Raw genomic sequence first — 21,647 nt, forward strand, 5'->3', positions numbered from 1 at the left:
TGAAAAACAATTGAAGTCTGTGCACAGTTCTTCTCATCCCCTCAATTAAATCCCCTTTATGTTGTGTCATATTCTCTCCCTGTATTTGTGCTGTCCTTGATGTCCTCTGTAAATGGCTGTATGCTGTAGCCTACTATTTGAGAGGGCTATAAAAACAGCTAAACATAGTTAGTGATTAATATAATCACTGCTTATTAAAGTATTAACATGTTATATTGGAGTGTTTAATTAGACCAGAAGATTCTCGAACAGAACATTAAAATGTGCTTATCTCTGAGATCAGAGGTAGCTATCTCCTTATGTAATATTTATGATATAGTTATATTTTTCTCTCTCTGTTATCCGTAACCTGATTGCATTATACAGACCAGGGTGGGGATATGTTGCTTTGAAACTGGCACAGAACTGCTACCATTCCTAGTTTCCAAATTGTAAGAATATTGTCTCCCATTCAATAAAATATCAGGTAGCCTAGCAAAATGCATCATATGGGGATGATTTCTGTATTTTGAAAGTTACATATCTTGAAAACTTGATTGCTGACAAGCAAAACATTTTGGGGCCATGTCAACAATGGACTAATGAAACAAATACCAACATATAGTTTTGGGGTGTAATTTTCCTTTAAGAGCATTGGGCCAGGAACCGAAAGGTTGCTGGTTGAATCCCCTGAGAAATCTGTTGATGTACCCTTGAGCAAGGCACTTAACCCTAATTGCTCTGGATAAGATTGTCTGCTAAATGACTAAAATGTCAAATGTTTTATAGGGGGTGAGGATTTTGTTTGTTATGTTGGTGGTTTCATTTGTAATCCCAACCGGTCTCCACTCTCTCGTTGCTTAATATGGTAATCCTGATCATCTGACGTTGCTTAATCATCTCTCGTTGCTTAATATGGTAATCCTGATCATCTGACTCCCTCTCATTTTGACCCCCTCTCATCTGACCCCCTCTCATCTGACCCCCTCTCATCTGACCCCCTCTCATCTGACCCCCTATCATCTGTCTACTATAGAACAACCCCTGATGACCCTGTTATAAAACCACAGATTGCCAAAACCTTCATTTCCTAACTAGATATCCACTTCAATGTTGTAATTCAACATCTGTAATGCATTTTAACAGGGAAATTCAGTTTTCAGAAAATAAAGGCAAACTTCATTTTGTTGTAAAGGGAGAGAAGGCAGAGTTCAACTTGATGCTACAGATCAGTGATTAGTTCACATGAATTAGGCAGTGCCTCCTGAAGGCAGGTTTGAGGCTATGTGCATGTCCAGTCTTATCCATGTTGTACAGTGAGGGAAAAAAGTATATGATCCCCTGCTGATTTTGTACGTTTGCCCACTGACAAAGAAATGATCAGTCTATAATTTTAAAGGTAGGTTTATTTGAACATTGAGAGACAGAATAACAACAAAAAAATCCAGAAAAACCTATGTCAAAAATGTTATAAATTGATTTGCATTTTAATGAGGGAAATAAGTATTTGACCCCTCTGCAAAACATGACTTAGTAATTGGTGGCAAAACCCTTGTTGGCAATCACAGAGGTCAGACGTTTCTTGTAGTTGGCCACCAGGTTTGCACACATCTCAGGAGGGATTTTGTCCCACTCCTTTTTGCAGATCATCTCCGAGTCATTAAGGTTTCGAGGCTGACGTTTGGCAACTCGAACCTTCAGCACCCTCCACAGATTTTCTATGGGATTAAGGTCTGGAGACTGGCTAGGCCACTCCATGACCTTAATGTGCTTCTTCTTGAGCCACTCCTTTGTTGCCTTGGCCGTGTGTTTTGGGTCATTGTCATGCTGGAATACCCATCCACGGCCCATTTTCAATGCCCTGGCTGAGGGAAGGAGGTTCTCACCCAAGATTTGACGGTACATGGCCCCGTCCATCGGCCCTTTGATGCGGTGAAGTTGTCCTGTCCCCTTAGCAGAAAAACACCCCCAAAGCATAATGTTTCCACCTCCATGTTTGACAGTGGAGATGGTGTTCTTGGGGTCGTAGGCAGCATTCCTCCTCCAAACACGGCGAGTTGAGTTGATGCCAAAGAGCTCCATTTTGGTCTCATCTGACCACAACACTTTCACCCAGTTCTCCTCTGAATCATTCAGATGTTCATTGGCAAACTTCAGACGGGCCTGTATATGTGCTTTCTTGAGCAGGGGGACCTTGCGGGCGCTGCAGAATTTCAGTCCTTCACGGCGTAGTGTGTTACCAATTGTTTTCTTGGTGACTATGGTCCCAGCTGCCTTGAGATCATTGACAAGATCCTCCCGTGTAGTTCTGGGCTGATTCCTCACCGTTCTCATGATCATTGCAAATCCACGAGGTGAGATCTTGCATGGAGCCCCAGGCCGAGGGAGATTGACAGTTCTTTTGTGTTTCTTCCATTTGTGAATAATCGCACCAACTGTTGTCACCTTCTCACCAAGCTGCTTGGCGATGGTCTTGTAGCCCATTCCGGCCTTGTGTAGGTCTACAATCTTGTCCCTGACATCCTTGGAGAGCTCTTTGGTCTTGGCCATGGTGGAGAGTTTGGAATCTGATTGATTGATTGCTTCTGTGGACAGGTGTCTTTTATACAGGTAACAAACTGAGATTAGGAGCACTCCCTTTAAGAGTGTGCTCCTAATCTCAGCTCGTTACCTGTATAAAAGACACCTGGGAGCCAGAAATCTTTCTGATTGAGAGGGGGTCAAATACTTATTTCCCTCATTAAAATGCAAATCAATTTATAACATTTTTGACATGCGTGTTTGTTGTTATTCTGTCTCTCACTGTTCAAATAAACCTACCATTAAAATTATAGACTGATAATTTCTTTGTCAGTGGGCAAACGTACAAAATCAGCAGGGGATCAAATACTTTTTTCCCTCACTGTATTCTCTTTGAGAGTATGAAGACATCCAGCTTTGATAATGTTCCATTAATTAGGGCGTGCATGATGTCCCTCTGCAACCATAGAAAAGATAAACACAGTGAAGGTAACAGAGAGGGAGATTATCAACTCAGTCATCTCTGAGATCATTGGGGTCACATCTTGATGAACCAGCTGGAGGGTGAAAAGCCTGCCTGTAAACCATCTGTGTTAGTGTGACAGAGAGGACCTGACAACTTGAAGACTTTCTCTGGTGTTTGTTTGCCCTGCGTGAACCCACTCAGGGTCTACAGCAGCATTGTATGGATTTTCTCTGTAGAGTGAATTCTTGTCTTTATACATGAAAATAGAGATGATAAAACAAATAATTGAATAATAAAGGATGGCTGACTTATTCCAAAAAATTAATCATAGGAAGCTTGATCCTGATCATTGATCTCAGTGTTATTTTCTCCACAGATCCGTGTCCTGCTTTTCATCGGTCTCTACATCGTCTCCTATCTGGTCATCACCCACTACAAGAGGAACACTGAGTTCACCATAGGTACGTGTGAGTCTGTGAGGTCAAATGTCAGGGGAGTGGAGGTCAGGTCACAGACTGCAAGGTCTGCTGGGTTTCTGCAGCTCAGCACTCTACTGATTAACTGTAAAAGTCAATGATTAGACTGTTGGTATTTCTGTATGTCTGCCAATATCCTCCTTTGGTCCTGTACATGTGGGTGTTGTACTACAGCCAGGATGGACATATACAGTATATAAATGCATATCTCAGCATATGTTTGCCATTACTTCACACTTCTGCGTATAGGTTTTGCATATCAACATAAACAAGTTGCTGTTTACCATGAAGGGGCCATAATAACTTGTTAATTTATGTGTGTGTGCATGTGCACGAGCTAGGGTGTTTTTAACTGCAGCAACCCCATCACCTCACTTGTGAGTGTATGTTTGCGTCAGGAATTGACAGCAAGCATTGGTATGGCGGACGGGACGCTTTCCAAAATACACTCTGGTACAAATTACAGCCAGAGCCTGTTATGCAACCTCCCCCTGTTGCCCCCCTCCCTCGGCCACCCGGATTCTCTGTCCTGTTAGACAGGGTAAGAGGCGCAAGGAATGTTATTTTTATTATTATTATAATTTTAAAAAATTGGGGGACGGTAGCTTTAATATTGTAGATAGATGTTGGGTTGTAGCAAATTAATTGTTTGCATCATTTCTAATCTGCAAGGAATGTTCCCCTGGGATTATAATACTGTCCGTAGGGCAGACAAAGTGCACAACAACCCCACACACACACTTGGACAGGCACGCACAAACTCACACACATACACACAACCAGCTCCCACCCAGTCAGGAATGTAGGGTCCGCAGCACCCCGTGGACAACCAGTGGGGAGCCAGTAATGAATATGGGTGTTGGGAATAGGGGTTTTCACAAACCAGATGTTTCTGGCTATAGTTTCATTCTAGTAATCTCTCTTGTGTAGTGTGATTTCAAACCATGTACGAAACCAGAGAGAGAGAGAAAGAAGTGAGGGGGAAACAGAGCGATCCATGGGTTTTTACTTTAACCAACAAAGGACTCTGCACTTTTGATAGCCTGTCTTCTTTTGCTGGTACAAAACAATGGGATACAAAATAAGCCTGAACTTCAAAGCCTGTGTTAAATATGATCATCCTTCAGTTTTTAGGACTACATTCTTCATCGTAATGAGTGGGGTTAGCAAATTGTTCAATACCACCCTCAACCCTTTTCCCAACACTTGCACATGCATACTAAATTGTGCACTGATTTGTTCAGTTGTTGGAAACAGCTGACATTTCTGATCAATATCATGATCAGTCACAAATCAGGGCCACACACATATACACACATGGGGTACAGAGATCTTCGAACAATGTATTACTGTACTGTGATAAGGGTTGGCGTTTTACTTTTGGGCAATTACATTTCCTGCTTTTGTAAAGAACCTAGTATTGCCAGTTCCTGGTTTGTAGCCTGCAGCATAAACACACACACACTGTATGTACACAATAATTTGCTTTGCTTGATCACACACAAAAACACTTTTCCACACATGTGCAAACATGTTTGTTGATTATAGTTGTTACTCCAAGAACAGTTTTAGCCTGCAGGTGTTTGTGACAGTTGAGCAACATGTGCTTGTCGCCCTTTAGGACATTTTGGGGAAGGAGGTCTTGTCTTTTATCAGGTTCCCAGCTTCTTGCCCAGCCGGTCTGCCCCCTCCCCCCCACACACGTATTCCTCTTTCTGAAAGCCATACTAATAATTGTGTTGTGTGCTTTAAATTATAGATGACAGCGAAGATGCAACAGTCAACAAAATTGCGTAAGTAACTTTGAACAATAGAGGCTTTATTACCACCGATCATATCTATATCTGCCACAGAATGTCAGAAAACCAATATACTGTACCTAAATATTTTATATTTATATGTGTCATATGGGAATGCGGCTTCTTTTTGTAAAATCTATTTTTCTCTCTCCCCCTCTTTCTCTCTGCCTTTCTATAGGCTGTGTCTCTGTACGTTCACTCTCTCTGTCTCTATGGGCACTGTCCTACTCCTACCTCTCTCCATCTTGTCCAATGAGGTCCTGCTCTCCTTCCCACAGAGCTACTACATGCAGTGGCTTAACGGATCTCTTATACACGGTAAACACACACAAGCCCCTAAATGAACATACTCACACACACAGTTACGCTAACACACACGTTGCCAGACACACCTAATGCATGCAGACATTTGTACGTGGTTTGAGGTCCTGTGCTGATGAAAGATCTTCTCAGTGCACATGCTTCACATATTTGCTTTTTATTCCTATTTAATTTGTTCAGAGAAAAATTACAGTCCACCCCAGGTTACAAGGGAGCAAATATGACATTTACTCAGTGATGATGATAAAAAAGACTGCCGATATGAGCTCCTCAGAACTTTCAACTTTTAAAACTGACTGTTAGTGAAATGTAATCAGAAGACTATAGCATGTAGAGGGGAGGACAGCTCATAATAATGGCGTGAATGGAATGATAACTAATACATGGAAACCATGTGTTTGATGTGCTCGATACCATTCAATTTATTCCATTCCAGCCATTACTATGGCGGGCGGAAGGTAGCCTGGCGTTTAAGAGCGTTGGGCCAGTAATCAAATAGTTACTGGTTCGAATCCCAGAGCCGGCTAGGTGGAAAACATCTGCCGTTCTGCACTTGAGCAAGGCAGTTAACCCCCAACAACAACTGCTCCCTGGGCACCGATGATGTGGACATTGATCAAGGCAGCCACCCACCTGGTTAAAAGTGGAAGACAGATTTCCCTTGAATGCATTCAGTTGTGCAACTGACTAGGTATCCCCTTTCCCTTCGAGCCCGTCCTCCCCAATTAAGGTGCCACCGGCCGCCTGTGGGAGAGAGAGAGCCTCTCACTGTCTAAAACACTGTCTGTCCCCATCTCTCAATGCAGGACTGTGGAATCTAGTCTTCCTCTTCTCCAACCTCTCCCTGGTCTTCCTCCTGCCCTTTGCCTACTTCTTCACTGAGTCTGAGGGCTTCGCTGGATCCAAAAAGGTACCTGCTTCAGTGACAGAGCAGACTGGTTAGAAGATGTGCTTGAGCCAAATCCCCTGAGTATTGTTGTCATGACATGATGATTGGGATGAGTTGGCTAAAGCACATACATATCTGGGAAGAGGTTAGTGATAAAGCATCATGTACAGTATATATATAACATGTGGTATAATGTTTCTATACTCTCTGTACACAGGGTGTGATGGCCCGTCTGTATGAGACAGCAGTAGTCCTCTTCCTCCTGACCCTGCTGGTACTGGGGATGGTGTGGGTGGCATCAGCCATACTTGATGATAATATGGCCAGTCTTTACGGTAAAACAACCCCTCTACTCCTTCTCCCCTCTCTCTCTCTCTTGTTCTCTCCCCCTGTTATGTGACTTTCATAACCTGTTTTATGTGATTTTTGTCTTTTAACTTCCACCTCTTTACATATTTTGTCTGTTGGCGTTGTTAACTGAAAATGTGCAATGTAAGTTTAATTCCTAAATTACTCTAAAATGTGTTCTGTGTTCTGTCTGTCAGATCTGTGGGAGTATTACCTGCCTTATCTGTACTGCTGCATTTCCTTGTTCGGAGTCCTGCTGCTGTTGTGTAAGTACAGTACATGTTTACCCATGAGTATCCCAGCCAATTGGCATTGTGTATATGTGAGATTTCTCTCTGTGATGCCTGTGTATTATATAATATATAAATGTATCCCCTGTCTCCCACAGTATGCACTCCTCTGGGATTATCGCGCATGTTCAGCATCACAGGAAGCCTACTGGTCAAACCAAAGGTGAGTGTGTCTGTGTGAGACTCATGTCAGTGTATGGTGTTGGTATGTACAGTATGTGTGTGCTGGTCTGACTCCCTGAACGTCTTCCATCCTCAGCTGCTGGAGGACCTTGACGAGACAATGAGTTGCGCTGAGTTTGAAGAGGCCTCTTTATCCAGGAAACTCACTAGTTAGTTCCATTACATAACACATATATATGATATAACGTATGTCCATTTTATGCCATAATTTGTCCATTCCATGCAGAATTCAAGTGATGCGATGTCTCTTTAAAGGGAATATTGAATAAAAGCTGATCACAAAATTACACCTCTCTCTCTCTGCAGGTGGGACCTCGTGTTGGATTAATGTGAATGCAGAGGTTCTGAGGAACCGGTTCTTCAACATTCAGGCCAGGTGGATTGCTCTGGGTAGGAACTACTGACTTTCATAAAGACGCACAACATGTCCTATGCCACGAGGCATGGCCAGGAAAACGTTTGGCTATAATTAGGGCCTGGAGTTTGTCCTGGTCGGGTCACATGGTCAGAAAAATCTCCAACAGATAGAAAGACACTAATTCTGGATTTCTGTTTTTTGCCTTCAGACATATGGAAGAGAGTGTCACCATGGCAGCGTAACCTAGGATACCCATTGGCCATGCTGTTGCTGTTGGCTCTAACGGTGAGGAGAGTCAGACTCACCACTGACATCACCTGCGGGCATACACCTGACACCACTTCCTCATACAAAATGAGTGTGTTCTGATTGGCTGTGTGTGTGTTATTCTCTTTCCCAGGTGGTGTGTGTGCTCATTGTGTGTTACCATGTGGTGGAGTTGCTGTTTGATGAGACAGCTATGCCTCGCGGGATGGAGGTGAGGGGATGCTTTCCTTTACAAGCAATTACTAATAATTATGTGTTTATAAACTGATACGCAAAACGACGCCGGATTCAAAACTTAGAATTTTTTAATTTAAATTATTATACAAAATTCTTGCTACCATTATAATGTTATTTATATGGGGGATACAATCTTCCCAGCTCTGCAGATTTTGCTGTGAAGAGACAGAATCATTAGATCATTTGTTTTGGTACTGTCCATTTGTAGGTTGTTTTTGGTCACAGGTCCAGGAATGGCTGAAGGATTGCAATATTTACCTGGAGCTAACCCTGCACATAGCACTACTGGGTGATTGTCACGCCCTGACCTAGAGAACTCTTGTTGGTTGGGTCAGGGTGTGAGTTCAGTTTGAGATCTACATTGGGGAAAAAAAGTATTTAGTCAGCCACCAATTGTGCAAGTTCTCCCACTTAAAAAGATGAGAGAGGCCTGTAATTTTCATCATAGGTACACGTCAACTATGACAGACAAATTGAGAAAAAAAATCCAAGAAAATCACTGTAGGATTTTTAATGAATTTATTTGAAAATTATGGTGGAAAATAAGTATTTGGTCACCTACAAACAAGCAAGATTTCTGGCTCTCACAGACCTGTAACTTCTTCTTTAAGAGGCTCCTCTGTCCTCCACTCGTTACCTGTATTAATGGCACCTGTTTGAACTTGTTATCAGTATAAAAGACACCTGTCCACAACCTCAAACAGTCACACTCCAAACTCCACTATGGCCAAGACCAAAGAGCTGTCAAAGGACACCAGAAACAAAATTGTAGACCTGCACCAGGCTGGGAAGACTGAATCTGCAATAGGTAAGCAGCTTGGTTTGAAGAAATCAACTGTGGGAGCAATTATTAGGAAATGGAAGACATACAAGACCACTGATAATCTCCCTCGATCTGGGGGCTCCACGCAAGATCTCACCCCGTGGGGTCAAAATGATCACAAGAACGGTGAGCAAAAATCCCAGAACCACACGGGGGGACCTAGTGAATGACCTGCAGAGAGCTGGGACCAAAGTAACAAAGCCTACCATCAGTAACACACTACGCCGCCAGGGACTCAAATCCTGCAGTGCCAGACGTGTCCCCCTGCTTAAGCCAGTACATGTCCAGGCCCGTCTGAAGTTTGCTAGAGTGCATTTGGATGATCCAGAAGAGGATTGGGAGAATGTCATATGGTCAGATGAAACCAAAATATAACTTTTTGGTAAAAACTCAACTCGTCGTGTTTGGGGGACAAAGAATGCTGAGTTGCATCCAAAGAACACCATACCTACTGTGAAGCATGGGGGTGGAAACATCATGCTTTGGGGCTGTTTTTCTGCAAAGGGACCAGGACGACTGATCCATGTAAAGGAAAGAATGAATGGGGCCATGTATCGTGAGATTTTGAGTGAAAACCTCCTTCCATCAGCAAGGGCATTGAAGATGAAACGTGGCTGGGTCTTTCAGCATGACAATGATCCCAAACACACTGCCCGGGCAACGAAGGAGTGGCTTCGTAAGAAGCATTTCAAGGTCCTGGAGTGGCCTAGCCAGTCTCCAGATCTCAACCCCATAGAAAATCTTTGGAGGGAGTTGAAAGTCCGTGTTGCCCAGCGACAGCCCCAAAACATCACTGCTCTAGAGGAGATCTGAGGAATGGGCCAAAATACCAGCAACAGTGTGTGAAAACCTTGTGAAGACTTACAGAAAACGTTTGACCTGTGTCATTGCCAACAAAGGGTATATAACAAAGTATTGAGAAACTTTTGTTATTGACCAAATACTTATTTTCCACCATAATTTGCAAATAAATTCATTAAAATCCTACAATGTGATTTTCTGAAAAAAATTTCCTCATTTTGTCTGTCATAGTTGACGTGTACCTATGATGAAAATTACAGGCCTCTTTCATCTTTTTAAGTGGGAGAACTTGAACAATTGGTGGCTGACTAAATACTTTTTTCCCCCACTGTATGTTATTGTATTTCTATGTTGTATTCTAGTATTTGTATTTCTATGTTTGGCCGGGTGTGATTCCCAATCAGAGGCAGCTGTCGCTCATTGTCTCTGATTGGGGATCATACTTAAGTAGCCTGGTTGCCTACCTTAGTTGTGGGATCTTGTTTGTGTTCCTGTTTGGCTTGTTGTGTGTATAGCCCATAGGACTTCACGTTTTCGTTATTTTGTCAAGTGTTTATTCTTATTAATAAACATGTACGCATACCACGCTGCACCTTGGTCTGACCCGTCTCTCAACGATCGTGACAGAAGATCCCACCACCAACGAACCAAGTAGCGTGCCCAGGAGCAGCAGACACCCTGGACACAGGTGGGAAAGACATTTTGGACTTGGGAGGAGATATTGGCTGGTAGAGGACCCTGGGCGAAGGAGGAAGCCCAGGCAGGAGAGGAGAAACGGCGACTCAAAAGGACTCGGTCACGAAGAAAGCCAGAGAAGCAGCCCCAATAAAAAAAAATTGGGGGGCACACAGGGTGGTTGGCGGAGCCAGGGTTCAGAGCAGAGCCAACTCCCTGTATTCACGCTAAGAAGCGTGTGACCGTGCAGGCTCTGTGTTATGTGGAGATACGCACTGTGTCGCCAGTGCGCCTGCACAGTCCAGTGCGTCCTGTGCTAGCGCCATGCACGTGCCGTGCGAAAATGGGCATCCAGCCAGGACGGGTTGTGCCGGCTCAACGCTCCTGGTCTCCAGTACGCCTCCTCGGTCCAGCATATCCTGCGGTGGTTCTACGTACTGTGTCTCCAGTGCGCGTTCACAGCCCAGTGCGTCCTGTGCTAACGCCACGCACGTACCGTGCGGAAGTGGGCATCCAGCCAGGACGGGTTGTGTCAGCTCTACGCTCCAGACCTCCAGTGCGCCTCCACAGCCCGGTACGGCATGTGCCAGCTCCTCGCACCAAACCAGTGGTGCCTGTCGCCAGCCCGGTACGCCCCGTACCTGCTCCCCGCACCAAACCAGCGGTGCGTGTATCCAGTCCAGTACGGCCCGTACCTTCTCCCCGCACCAAACCAGTGGTGCGTGTCGCCAGCCCGGTACGCCCCGTTCCTGCTCCCCGCACCAAACCAGCGGTGCGTGTATCCAGTCCAGTACGGCCCGTACCTGCTCCCTGCACCAAACCTGTGGTGCGTGTCGCCAGCCCGGTACGCCCCGTACCTGCTCCCCGCACCAAACCAGTGGTGCGCGTATCCAGTCCGGTACGGCCCGTACCTGCTCCCCGCACCAAACCAGTGGTGCGTGTCGCTAGCCCAGTACGCCCCGTACCTGCTCCCCGCACCAAACCAGTGGTGCGTGTATCCAGTCCGGCACGGCCCGTGCCTGCTCCTCACACCAAACCAGTGGTGCGTGTCTCCAGTCCGGCATGACCCGTGCCTGCTCCCCGCACCAAACCAGTGGTGCGCGTATCCAGTCCGGTACGGCCCGTACCTGCTCCCCGCACCAAACCAGTGGTGCGTGTCGCTAGCCCAGTACGCCCCGTACCTGCTCCCCGCACCAAACCAGTGGTGCGTGTATCCAGTCCGGCACGGCCCGTGCCTGCTCCTCACACCAAACCAGTGGTGCGTGTCTCCAGTCCGGCATGACCCGTGCCTGCTCCCCGCACCAAACCAGTGGTGCGTGTATCTAGTCCGGCACGGCCCGTGCCTGCTCCTCGCACCAGACCAGTGGTGCGTGTTCCCAGTCCCGCTCCGGTCAGCGGTTCCACTCCGGAGCCAGAGCAGTCCGCTCCACCGGTGCCGAGTCCAGCTCCGGTCAGCGGCTCCACTCCGGAGCCAGAGCAGTCCGCTCCACCGGTGCCTAGTCCAGCTCCGGTCAGCGGTTCCACTCCGGAGCCAGAGTAGTCCGCTCCACCGGTGCCTAGTCCAGCTCCGGTCAGTGGTTCTACTCCGGAGCCAGGGCAGTCCGCTCCACCGGGGTCCAGTTCAGCCCCGGTCAGCGGCTCCACTCCGGAGACAGAGCAGTCCGCTCTACCGGTGCCCAGTCCAGCTCCGGTCAGCGGTTCCACACTGGAGCCAGAGCAGTCCGCTCCACCGGGGTCCAGTTCAGCTCCGGTCAGTGGCTCCACTCCAGACCCAGAAGTCAGCCCCTCTCCAGGTTCGGGGTCTCCCACACCAGGGTCCAGACAGGGCTTGGTGCATCGTGGGAGGAAGGAGAGGGGAAGCATCGCGCCGAGGACCAGACCAGGGGCGCAACGGGAGGCAGAGAGGGAGAGGTCGTCATGCCCGGAGCCGGAGCCGCCTCCGAGGCTGAATGCCCACCCGGACCCTCCCCTAATGAATCAGGTTTGGTCGGCCGGAGTACGCACTGTTGGGGGGGGGTACTGTCACGCCCTGACCTAGAGAACTCTTGTTGGTTGGGTCAGGGTGTGAGTTCAGTTTGAGATCTATGTTATTGTATTTCTATATTGTATTCTAGTATTTCTATGTTTGGCCGGGTGTGATTCCCAATCAGAGGCAGCTGTCGCTCGTTGTCTCTGATTGGGGATCATACTTAAGTAGCCTGGTTGCCTACCTTAGTTGTGGGATCTTGTTTGTGTTCCTGTTTGGCTTGTTTGTGTATAGCCCATAGGACTTCACGTTTTCGTTGTTTCTGTTATTTTGTCAAGTGTTTATTCTTATTAATAAACATGTACGCATACCACGCTGCACCTTGGTCTGACCCGTCTCTCAACGATCGTGACAGTGATCTGAAAAGTCATAGTCAATCGATCAATTATATAATAATACTTTTAGCAAAAAAATGTATTTTCAATTTACAATCTGTAGAAACAATGAGAATAGAAGGGTTCAGAACTTTTGTGAAACATCACAGTACAGTTGAAAAATATATGGCAAATAGAAATCCAATATGGATGGTGTTAAGAGATAGATGGGAGGTGTTGAATGGAGCTGAAGGATGGGACTAATAACAACTAACAATAACTAATAACAACAAGATAACTAATGTAAAGCATACTGTGTCCATAATAAGTACAGTGGGGAGAACAAGTATTTGATAAACTGCCGATTTTGCAGGTTTTCCTACTTACAAAGCATGTAGAGGTCTGTAATTTTTATCATAGGTACACTTCAACTGTGAGAGACGGAATCTAAAACAAAAATCCAGAAAATCACATTGTATGATTTTTAAGTAATTAATTTGCATTTTGTTGCATGACATAAGTATTTGATCACCTACCAACCAGTAAGAATTCCGGCTCTCACAGACCTGTTCGTTTTTCTTTAAGAAGCCCTTCTGTTCTCCACTCATTACCTGTATTAACTGCACCTGTTTGAACTCGTTACCTGTATAAAAGACACCTGTCCACACACTCAATCAAACAGACTCCAACCTCTCCACAATGGCCAAGACCAGAGAGCTGTGTAAGGACATCAGGGATAAAATTGTAGACCTGCACAAGGCTGGGATGGGCTACAGGACAATAGGCAAGCAGCTTGGTGAGAAGGCAACAACTGTTGGCGCAATTATTAGAAAATGGAAGAAGTTCAAGATGACGGTCAATCACCATCGGTCTAGGGCTCCATGCAAGATCTCACCTCGTGGGGCATCAATGATCATGAGGAAGGTGAGGGATCAGCCCAGAACTACACGGCAGGACCTGGTCAATGACCTGAAGAGAGCTGGGACCACAGTCTCAAAGAAAACCATTAGTAACACACTACGCCGTCATGGATTAAAATCCTGCAGCACACGCAAGGTCTCCCTGCTCAAGCCAGCGCATGTCCAGCCCATCTGAAGTTTGCCAATGACCATCTGGATGATCCAGAGGAGGAATGGGAGAAGGTCATGTGGTCTGATGAGACAAAAATAGAGCTTTTTGGTCTAAACTCCACTCGCCGTGTTTGGAGGAAGAAGAAGGATGAGTACAACCCCAAGAACACCATCCCAACCGTGAAGCATGGAGGTGGAAACATCATTCTTTGGGGATGCTTTTCTGCAAAGGGGACAGGACGACTGCACCGTAATGAGGGGAGGATGGATGGGGCCATGTATCGCGAGATCTTGGCCAACAACCTCCTTCCCTCAGTAAGAGCATTGAAGATGGGTCGTGGCTGGGTCTTCCAGCATGACAACGACCGAAACACACAGCCAGGGCAACTAAGGAGTGGCTCCGTAAGAAGCATCTCAAGGTCCTGGAGTGGCCTAGCCAGTCTCCAGACCTGAACCCAATAGAAAATCTTTGGAGGGAGATGAAAGTCCGTATTGCCCAGCGACAGCCCCGAAACCTGAAGGATCTGGAGAAGGTCTGTATGGAGGAGTGGGCCAAAATCCCTGCTGCAGTGTGTGCAAACCTGGTCAAGACCTACAGGAAACGTATGATCTCTGTAATTGCAAACAAAGGTTTCTGTACCAAATATTAAGTTCTGCTTTTCTGATGTATCAAATTCTTATGTCATGCAATAAAATGCAAATGAATTACTTAAAAATCATACAATGTGATTTTCTGGATTTTTTTTTTAGATTCCATCTCTCACAGTTGAAGTGTACCTATGATAAAAATTACAGACCTCTACATGCTTTGCAAAATCGGCAGTGTATCAAATACTTGTTCTCCCCACTGTATATAGGTTATAGGTTGAGAACTTTTGTGAAAGAGCACAGTTAGAAAGATATGGCATATAGAAGCTAACCGGATGGACATCATGAAAATGATCGGAGAGGTTGAGGGTAGAAGAAGTTCAGGAGTAAAAACAAAAAATATGTCCATAAAATGTATATACAGTGAGGGGGAAAAAGTATTTGATCCCCTGCTGATTTTGTACGTTTGCCCACTGACAAAGAAATGATCAGTCTATAATTTTAATGGTAGGTTTATTTGAACAGTGGGAGAAAAATCCATGTCAAAAATGTTATAAATTTATTTGCATTTTAATGAGGGAAATAATTATTTGACCCCCTCTCAATCAGAAAGATTTCTGGCTCCCAGGTGTCTTTTATACAGGTAACGAGCTGAGATTAGGAGCACACTCTTAAAGGGAGTGCTCCTAATCTCAGTTTGTTACCTGTATAAAAGACACCTGTCCACAGAAGCAATCAATCAGATTCCAAACTCTCCACCATGGCCAAGACCAAAGAGCTCTCCAAGGATGTCAGGGACAAGATTGTAGACCTACACAAGGCTGGAATAGGCTACAAGACCATCGCCAAGCAGCTTGGTGAGAAGGTGACAACAGTTGGTGCGATTCTTCGCAAATGGAAGAAACACAAAATAACTGTCTATCTCCCTCGGCCTGGGGCTCCATGCAAGATCTCACCTCGTGGAGTTGCAATGATCATGAGAACGGTGAGGAATCAGCCCAGAACTACACGGGAGGATCTTGTCAATGATCTCAAGGCAGCTGGGACCATAGTCACCAAGAAAACAATTGGTAACATACTACGCCGTGAAGGACTGAAATCCTGCAGCGCCCGCAAGGTCCCCCTGCTCAAGAAAGCACATATACAGGGCCGTCTGAAGTTTGCCAATGAACATCTGAATGATTCAGAGGAGAACTGGTCAGATGAGACAAAAATCGAGCTCTTTGGCATCAACTCAACTCGCCGTGTTTGGAGGAGGAGGAATGCTGCCTTTGACCCCAAGAACACCATCCCCACCGTCAAACATGGAGGTGGAAACATTATGCTTTGGGGGTGTTTTTCTGCTAAGGGGACAGGACAACTTCACCGCATCAAAGGGACGATGGACGGGGCCATGTACCGTCAAATCTTGGGTGAGAACCTCCTTCCCTCAGCCAGGGCATTGAAAATGGGTTGTGGATGTGTATTCCAGCATGACAATGACCCAAAACACACGGCCAAGGCAACAAAGGAGTGGCTCAAGAAGAAGCACATTAAGGTCCTGGAGTGGCCTAGGCAGTCTCCAGACCTTAATCCCATAGAAAATCTTTGGAGGGAGCTGAAGGTTCGAGTTGCCAAACGTCAGCCTCGAAACCTTAATGACTTGGAGAAGATCTGCAAAGAGGAGTGGAACAAAATCTCTCCTGAGATGTGTGCAAACCTGGTGGCCAACTACAAGAAATGTCTGACCTCTGTGATTGCCAACAAGGGTTTTGCCACCAAGTACTAAGTCATGTTTTGCAGAGGGGTCAAATACTTATTTACCTCATTAAAATGCAAATCAATTTATAACATTTTTGACATGCGTTTTTCTGGATTTTGTTGTTGTTATTCTGTCTCTCACTGTTCAAATAAACCTACCATTAAAATTATAGACTGATCATGTCTTTGTCAGTGGGAAAACGTACAAAATCAGCAGGGGAGAAAATACTTTTTTCCCTCACTGTAGTATGTACAAGCTGGAAGTAGAGGCCTGAGCGATGTTGTTCACTAGTTTACTCCAATTAGGGAAGGGGTGGTGGGGTTGGAAAGTAATAAAGGGAAATATATATTTGTGAGAAAAAAAACATATGGGGGATTGGAGGTGATGCAGACAATTACATTGATGGAAGTTACAATCTGTCTGCAATATTAAAGCTGATCTACCCCCCAAAAAATACAATAATAATAATAATAATAATAATAATAATAATTCAGCAAATATCTAATTTAATTCAAACAAAGATATGTAGCCACTACTTGTATACCTGTAGTTCTTGCCTATGAACACTGTACAGCATAAAATTGTACTCTGTAGTAGACCTATATACACTATGAAACAGAGTTTATATCTCGTGTGTACTACTGACATTCAATTGTATTAACACAGGATAACAGAGGATCTCTCTCTTTTCTTAAAGGACCCTCTCCTGGGCGCTGCCTCGTTCTCCATGTTTGGTTCGTTAGGGGCTACAGTACAGGCGGTCCTCATCTTGTATCTCATGATCTCCTCAGTAGTGGGTTTCTACAGCTCACCACTGTTCACTGGACTACGACCCCGTGCGCAGGACACCACACTGACACAGGTACACACACACACACACACACACTGGCATGCACATACACACGGTTCGCTCTCTCTTCCATTGGGCACTCTAATAACCCATCTATCTCTCTCTCTTTTCACAGATTATTGGGAACTGTGTGTCTCTATTGGTGCTCAGCTCAGCTCTGCCCGTATTCTCTAGGACTCTGGGTAAGTCTTCAGTGGAGTATCAGTGTCAGGTGCTGTTGTATGATGGACTGACATATATATAAAATAAAAACAAATAGATACTTTTTCTAAACAATCATTTAATATTTCTCCTTTGATCTTGATGATTCAGGGATCACCCGGTTTGATCTGCTGGGAGACTTTGGTCAGTATAACTGGCTGGGAAACTTCCACATCGTCTTCCTGTATAACGTACTGTTTGCTGGGCTGACCTCTGCCTGTCTGATCAACACTCTCACATGGACCGTACAGAGGGAACTCATCAGAGCATTCGGTATGTGGGGGTCACACAAATCAAATCAAATCATTTGTCACATGCGCCAAATACAAAAGGTGTAGACCTTACCGTGAAATGCTTACTTACAAGCCCTTAACCAACAATGCAGTTTTAAGAAAATAGAGTTAAGAAAAATATTTACTAAATAAAATAAAATAAAAATATAAAAATACAAAAAGTAACACATAAAATAACAATAATGAGGCTATATACAGGGGGTATCGGTACCAAGTCAATGTGCGGGTGTACAGTCAATGAAAATAGTCCAGGTTGCCATTTGATTAATTGTTCAGCAGTCTTATGGCTTGGGGGTAGAAGCTGTTAAGGAGCCTTTTGGACCTAGACTTGGCGCTCCAGTACCGCTTGCTGTGTGGTAGCAGAGAGAACAGTCTATGACTTGGGTGACAGGAGTCTTTGACAATTTTTTGGGCCTTCCTCTGACACCGCCTAGTATATAGGTCCTGGATGGCAGGAAGCTTGGCCCCAGTGATGTACTGGGCTGTACGCACTACCCTCTGTAGTGCCTTACGGGACCTCACGATTGGCGCAGCGGTCTAAGTCACTGCATCGCAGTGCTTGAGGTGTCACTACAGACCCGGGTTCGATCCCAGGCTGTGTCACCAGGGGCGGTGTGTTCAATAGGGCGATATGGGCGACGCACTGCCAAACAGGAAAAGGAAGGGATTTTTTTTCTAATCAATTATATCACGGCAACAGTAGTTATCAGTGTTGTAATGTCCAATCAGGCTAAAGTCGTGCTTCAAATAGCTCCCCCCCCTTTTGGGGCGATTTCAGTCAGGTTGAAAATCTCCCAGAAGTCTGTCATAGACTCCCATGTAAAATCTATTTTTTTCAAATTTCAGAGCTTTCAATACAATCTCTATGGGTGTCTGAGGGCTTGCACTTACGCGCTTTCGTCATACGTAACGTAACCATGAACGTAACTAAGAAAAGAGCGGATTGTGTCTTTGAAAGAAGTTCCTTTTTGTCGGCGAACAAATGAAGATAAATTGGCAACGAAACAATTAGGACCTCCCAGACCAAATTTAATAATTCAACAGGTTTCTACTAAAGGCGGAAAGTCCTACACCCGAGGATTTTCCAAAAATTGGTACGAACGAAAAAATAACATTGCCACTCAACTGGATGAGGGATACAGGCTAGCTGTCCGCCGCCACAACGATGAGGTTAGTGTTGATAATCACAAGTTTACTGGAGAACTGAGACCAAGTAGAGACTTTGGACAGGGTGGATATGGTATAATAAAGGCAGTTTATTCAGAGGTAAAGATATCTGGAATCGCGTGCACGGACCCGTTCGTCAAACTCTTAGGGAGCTATACATTAAGCCCCATTACTTACCATATCAGATAAGAGAAATTGCTGCAGCTACATATATTTTACATCCTGGCCCTACATAGTTCACTATTTGCATCACTTACCAAAATATTACATGTGGTCATATATGCTTGGAAAGTGGAGATGCCATAGAACGTCAAAAAAGTAAACATTGCTGGAGACACATTGCCGTTTTGGAGAAGACATCGCGTTTGCTAGCGAAGAGATTTGTTGTGGCAAATGAACTTGGGCTGGGAATTGCCAGGAACCTCACGATAAGATATATGCATTGCGAGTCTCATGATTCTATACGTATTGCGATTCGATACTGTGATTTTATTGCGCACCATATGTCTGTTGCAGAGGGATCAGAAAGCCATGAGAACGAGTTTTGATCAGTCATGGAAATAAAAGTCCTGAAAACAAATTGGCTCCCAATGTGAAAAGATTGAGAACAAGCTATGAAGGAACAATAATGGTGTTTTGGTGCAGGTACAGCCAACTAGCGCTAAAATATTGCGATATTGTCAATACAGTATATCGTAAAGTATCACTATGTAACTCGATTTCTTTCACCCCAATCCCTCAAATTAACGGTAAATAACTGAATTGTTTGCCCCACATTTAGCTAAGATGATTAGCTAGCCAGCTAAAATGTTTTATTTAGTTAGCAGTCGCATCTACAATAGTTTACTGTCAATAACATGTCTCCAAAAATGACGTGGTGTCTCCAATTGTGTTGACATTTTACAATTGCGATGCGCATCCATGAGTATCCACTTTCTGTACCTCAGCTGGTAGAGCACGGCGCTTGTAACGCCAAGGTAGTGGGTTCGATCCCCGGGACCACCCATACACAAAAATGTATGCACGCATGACTGTAAGTCGCTTTGGATAAAAGCGTCTGCTAAATGGCATATTATTATTATTATTATTATCTGAAGAGAGCCCCGAAACATTGTGTGCAGACATTTTATGCAATAAATGAAGTAGGTTGAATCTAGTAGTTCTGATCTTCTGATTGGTCCTGATGAGTTGGGCGAGGTCCCCTCCAGGCTACTGTCACTGTTGCATTGGCTCTGAGTCGGGTTCTCTGTCTTCAAATGTTCAGCCTAAGAGAGGGGATTTTTGTGTGTGTGTGTGTGTGTGTGTGTTTAACAGTGATGATGTGTGTGTGTGTGTGTGTGTTTAACAGTGATGATGTGTGTGTGTGTGTGTTTGTGTGTGTGTGTGTGTGTGTCCTCAGAGCAAGAACTCGTGAGTTGGAAGAACTGAGAGGCCTATGGCGTGGGTGTTGTCCTTGGCCACCTGCTGACAAGGCTGACAAGATAGGACCCTTTTGTCCATTGTTATTGGATAGGAACAGAACTTATAACCAGCTCCTGACCTAAATAGATCTTAGCACAACATTTTACTCAACATATCATATTCCATATTCACTATAACAAATATATTTACTACGACATTAGCAAGAACCGCCACATCCTCAGCCGGCTAATCCAGTGTGTGAAGTTTTGCGGAGTGTTTGAGTTAGCTTTGCGAGGCAAAGATGAAACTGAGGGCTCCACCAACCCTGGTAAGCCAACACTTTTGAGATCAGTCAATAAATGCTTCTGGTATTGACTTATATGCTGCCCCTGTCTTCATGTTGTTGCTGGACATATATTTTTTAAAATGTGTGTAGGTCACCTAAATCATCAGAAAAATTGCCCCCCCTGAGAATTTTTTCAGGAGCCGCCACTGTGTGTCACTACCTGTCACGACTTCCTCCAAGGCTGCCTCCTCTCCTTGTTCGGGCAGGCTTCGGCGTTCGTCGTCACCGGCCTTCTAGCCACTGCCGCTCCTCATCTTATCATTCCATTTGTTTTGTCTTGTTTATTACACACACCTGGTTCATATCCCCTCGTGTGGTCCTCTGTAGCTCAATTGGTAGAGCATGGCGCTTGTAACGCCAGGGTAGTGGGATCGTTCCCCGGGACCACCCATACGTAAAAATGTATGCGCACATGACTGTAAGTCACTTTGGATAAAAGCGTCTGCTAAATGGCATATTAATTCATATTAATCAGTACCTGTATAAGTGTTCCCTCTGCCCCCTTGTCTTTGTGTGTGATTGTTTATTGTGAGGATAGTGGAGCTCCTTGTATTTTGTATCGCTGGGTTATTTTTCCCCGTGTGCCTTGTTGGTTCCAGTGCGCCTGTTTTGCGCACTGGACTGTTTTGACGCTTTACTGCGTAACTCTGTATTCCGGAATAAATCATGTTATTCTGTGATTTACCCTCCTGCGCCTGACTCCTTAAAATCACCCATCACACCACCGGCCATGACCGGGAGTCCCATAGTGCGGCGCACAATTGGCCCAGTGTCGTCCGGATTAGGGGAGGGTTTGGCCGGGGGGGCTTTACTTGGCTCATCGCGCTCTAGCAGCTCCTTGTGGTGGGCTGGGCGCTTGCAGGCTGACTTCGGTCGTCAGTTGGACGGTGTTTCCTCCGACACATTGGTGCGGCTGGCTTCCAGGTTAAGCGGGCGGGTGTTAAGAAGCGCGGTTTGGCGGGTCATGTTTCGGAGAACGCATGACTCGACTTTCACCTCTCCAAAGCCCCTTGGGGAGTTGCAGCGATGAGACAAGATCGTAATTGGATCGCAATTGGATATCACGAAATTGGGGAGAAAAAGGGAGAAAAAATAAAATAACAAAATAACAAAAACATAGACAGTTACGCATACATATACAATATCTCACAAAAGTGAATACACCCCTCACATTTTTGTTAATATTTGAGTATATATTTTCACGTAACAACACTGAAG

The 21,647-nt window shown here is 45.1% G+C and overlaps 1 protein-coding gene across 1 annotated transcript in view; it reads left to right on the top strand.

Moving 5' to 3' along the window:
* The window catches only part of LOC121577613 (limb region 1 homolog-like protein), a 37,571-nt gene that overhangs the window by 12,597 nt on the left and 3,327 nt on the right, over positions 1 to 21,647 (top strand). Inside the window, exons 2-15 of the mRNA XM_041891350.2 lie at positions 3,342 to 3,426; positions 5,201 to 5,234; positions 5,419 to 5,558; positions 6,368 to 6,471; positions 6,668 to 6,785; positions 6,996 to 7,064; positions 7,187 to 7,251; positions 7,348 to 7,420; positions 7,578 to 7,661; positions 7,838 to 7,914; positions 8,030 to 8,107; positions 16,869 to 17,033; positions 17,137 to 17,203; positions 17,334 to 17,495. Coding sequence (XP_041747284.2) covers positions 3,342 to 3,426; positions 5,201 to 5,234; positions 5,419 to 5,558; positions 6,368 to 6,471; positions 6,668 to 6,785; positions 6,996 to 7,064; positions 7,187 to 7,251; positions 7,348 to 7,420; positions 7,578 to 7,661; positions 7,838 to 7,914; positions 8,030 to 8,107; positions 16,869 to 17,033; positions 17,137 to 17,203; positions 17,334 to 17,495 — 1,321 coding nt within the window. The remainder of the gene's footprint in view (positions 1 to 3,341; positions 3,427 to 5,200; positions 5,235 to 5,418; positions 5,559 to 6,367; positions 6,472 to 6,667; positions 6,786 to 6,995; positions 7,065 to 7,186; positions 7,252 to 7,347; positions 7,421 to 7,577; positions 7,662 to 7,837; positions 7,915 to 8,029; positions 8,108 to 16,868; positions 17,034 to 17,136; positions 17,204 to 17,333; positions 17,496 to 21,647) is intronic.

Source organism: Coregonus clupeaformis, chromosome 12 (assembly GCF_020615455.1).
Source record: "Coregonus clupeaformis isolate EN_2021a chromosome 12, ASM2061545v1, whole genome shotgun sequence".
Classification (NCBI taxonomy): domain Eukaryota; kingdom Metazoa; phylum Chordata; class Actinopteri; order Salmoniformes; family Salmonidae; genus Coregonus; species Coregonus clupeaformis.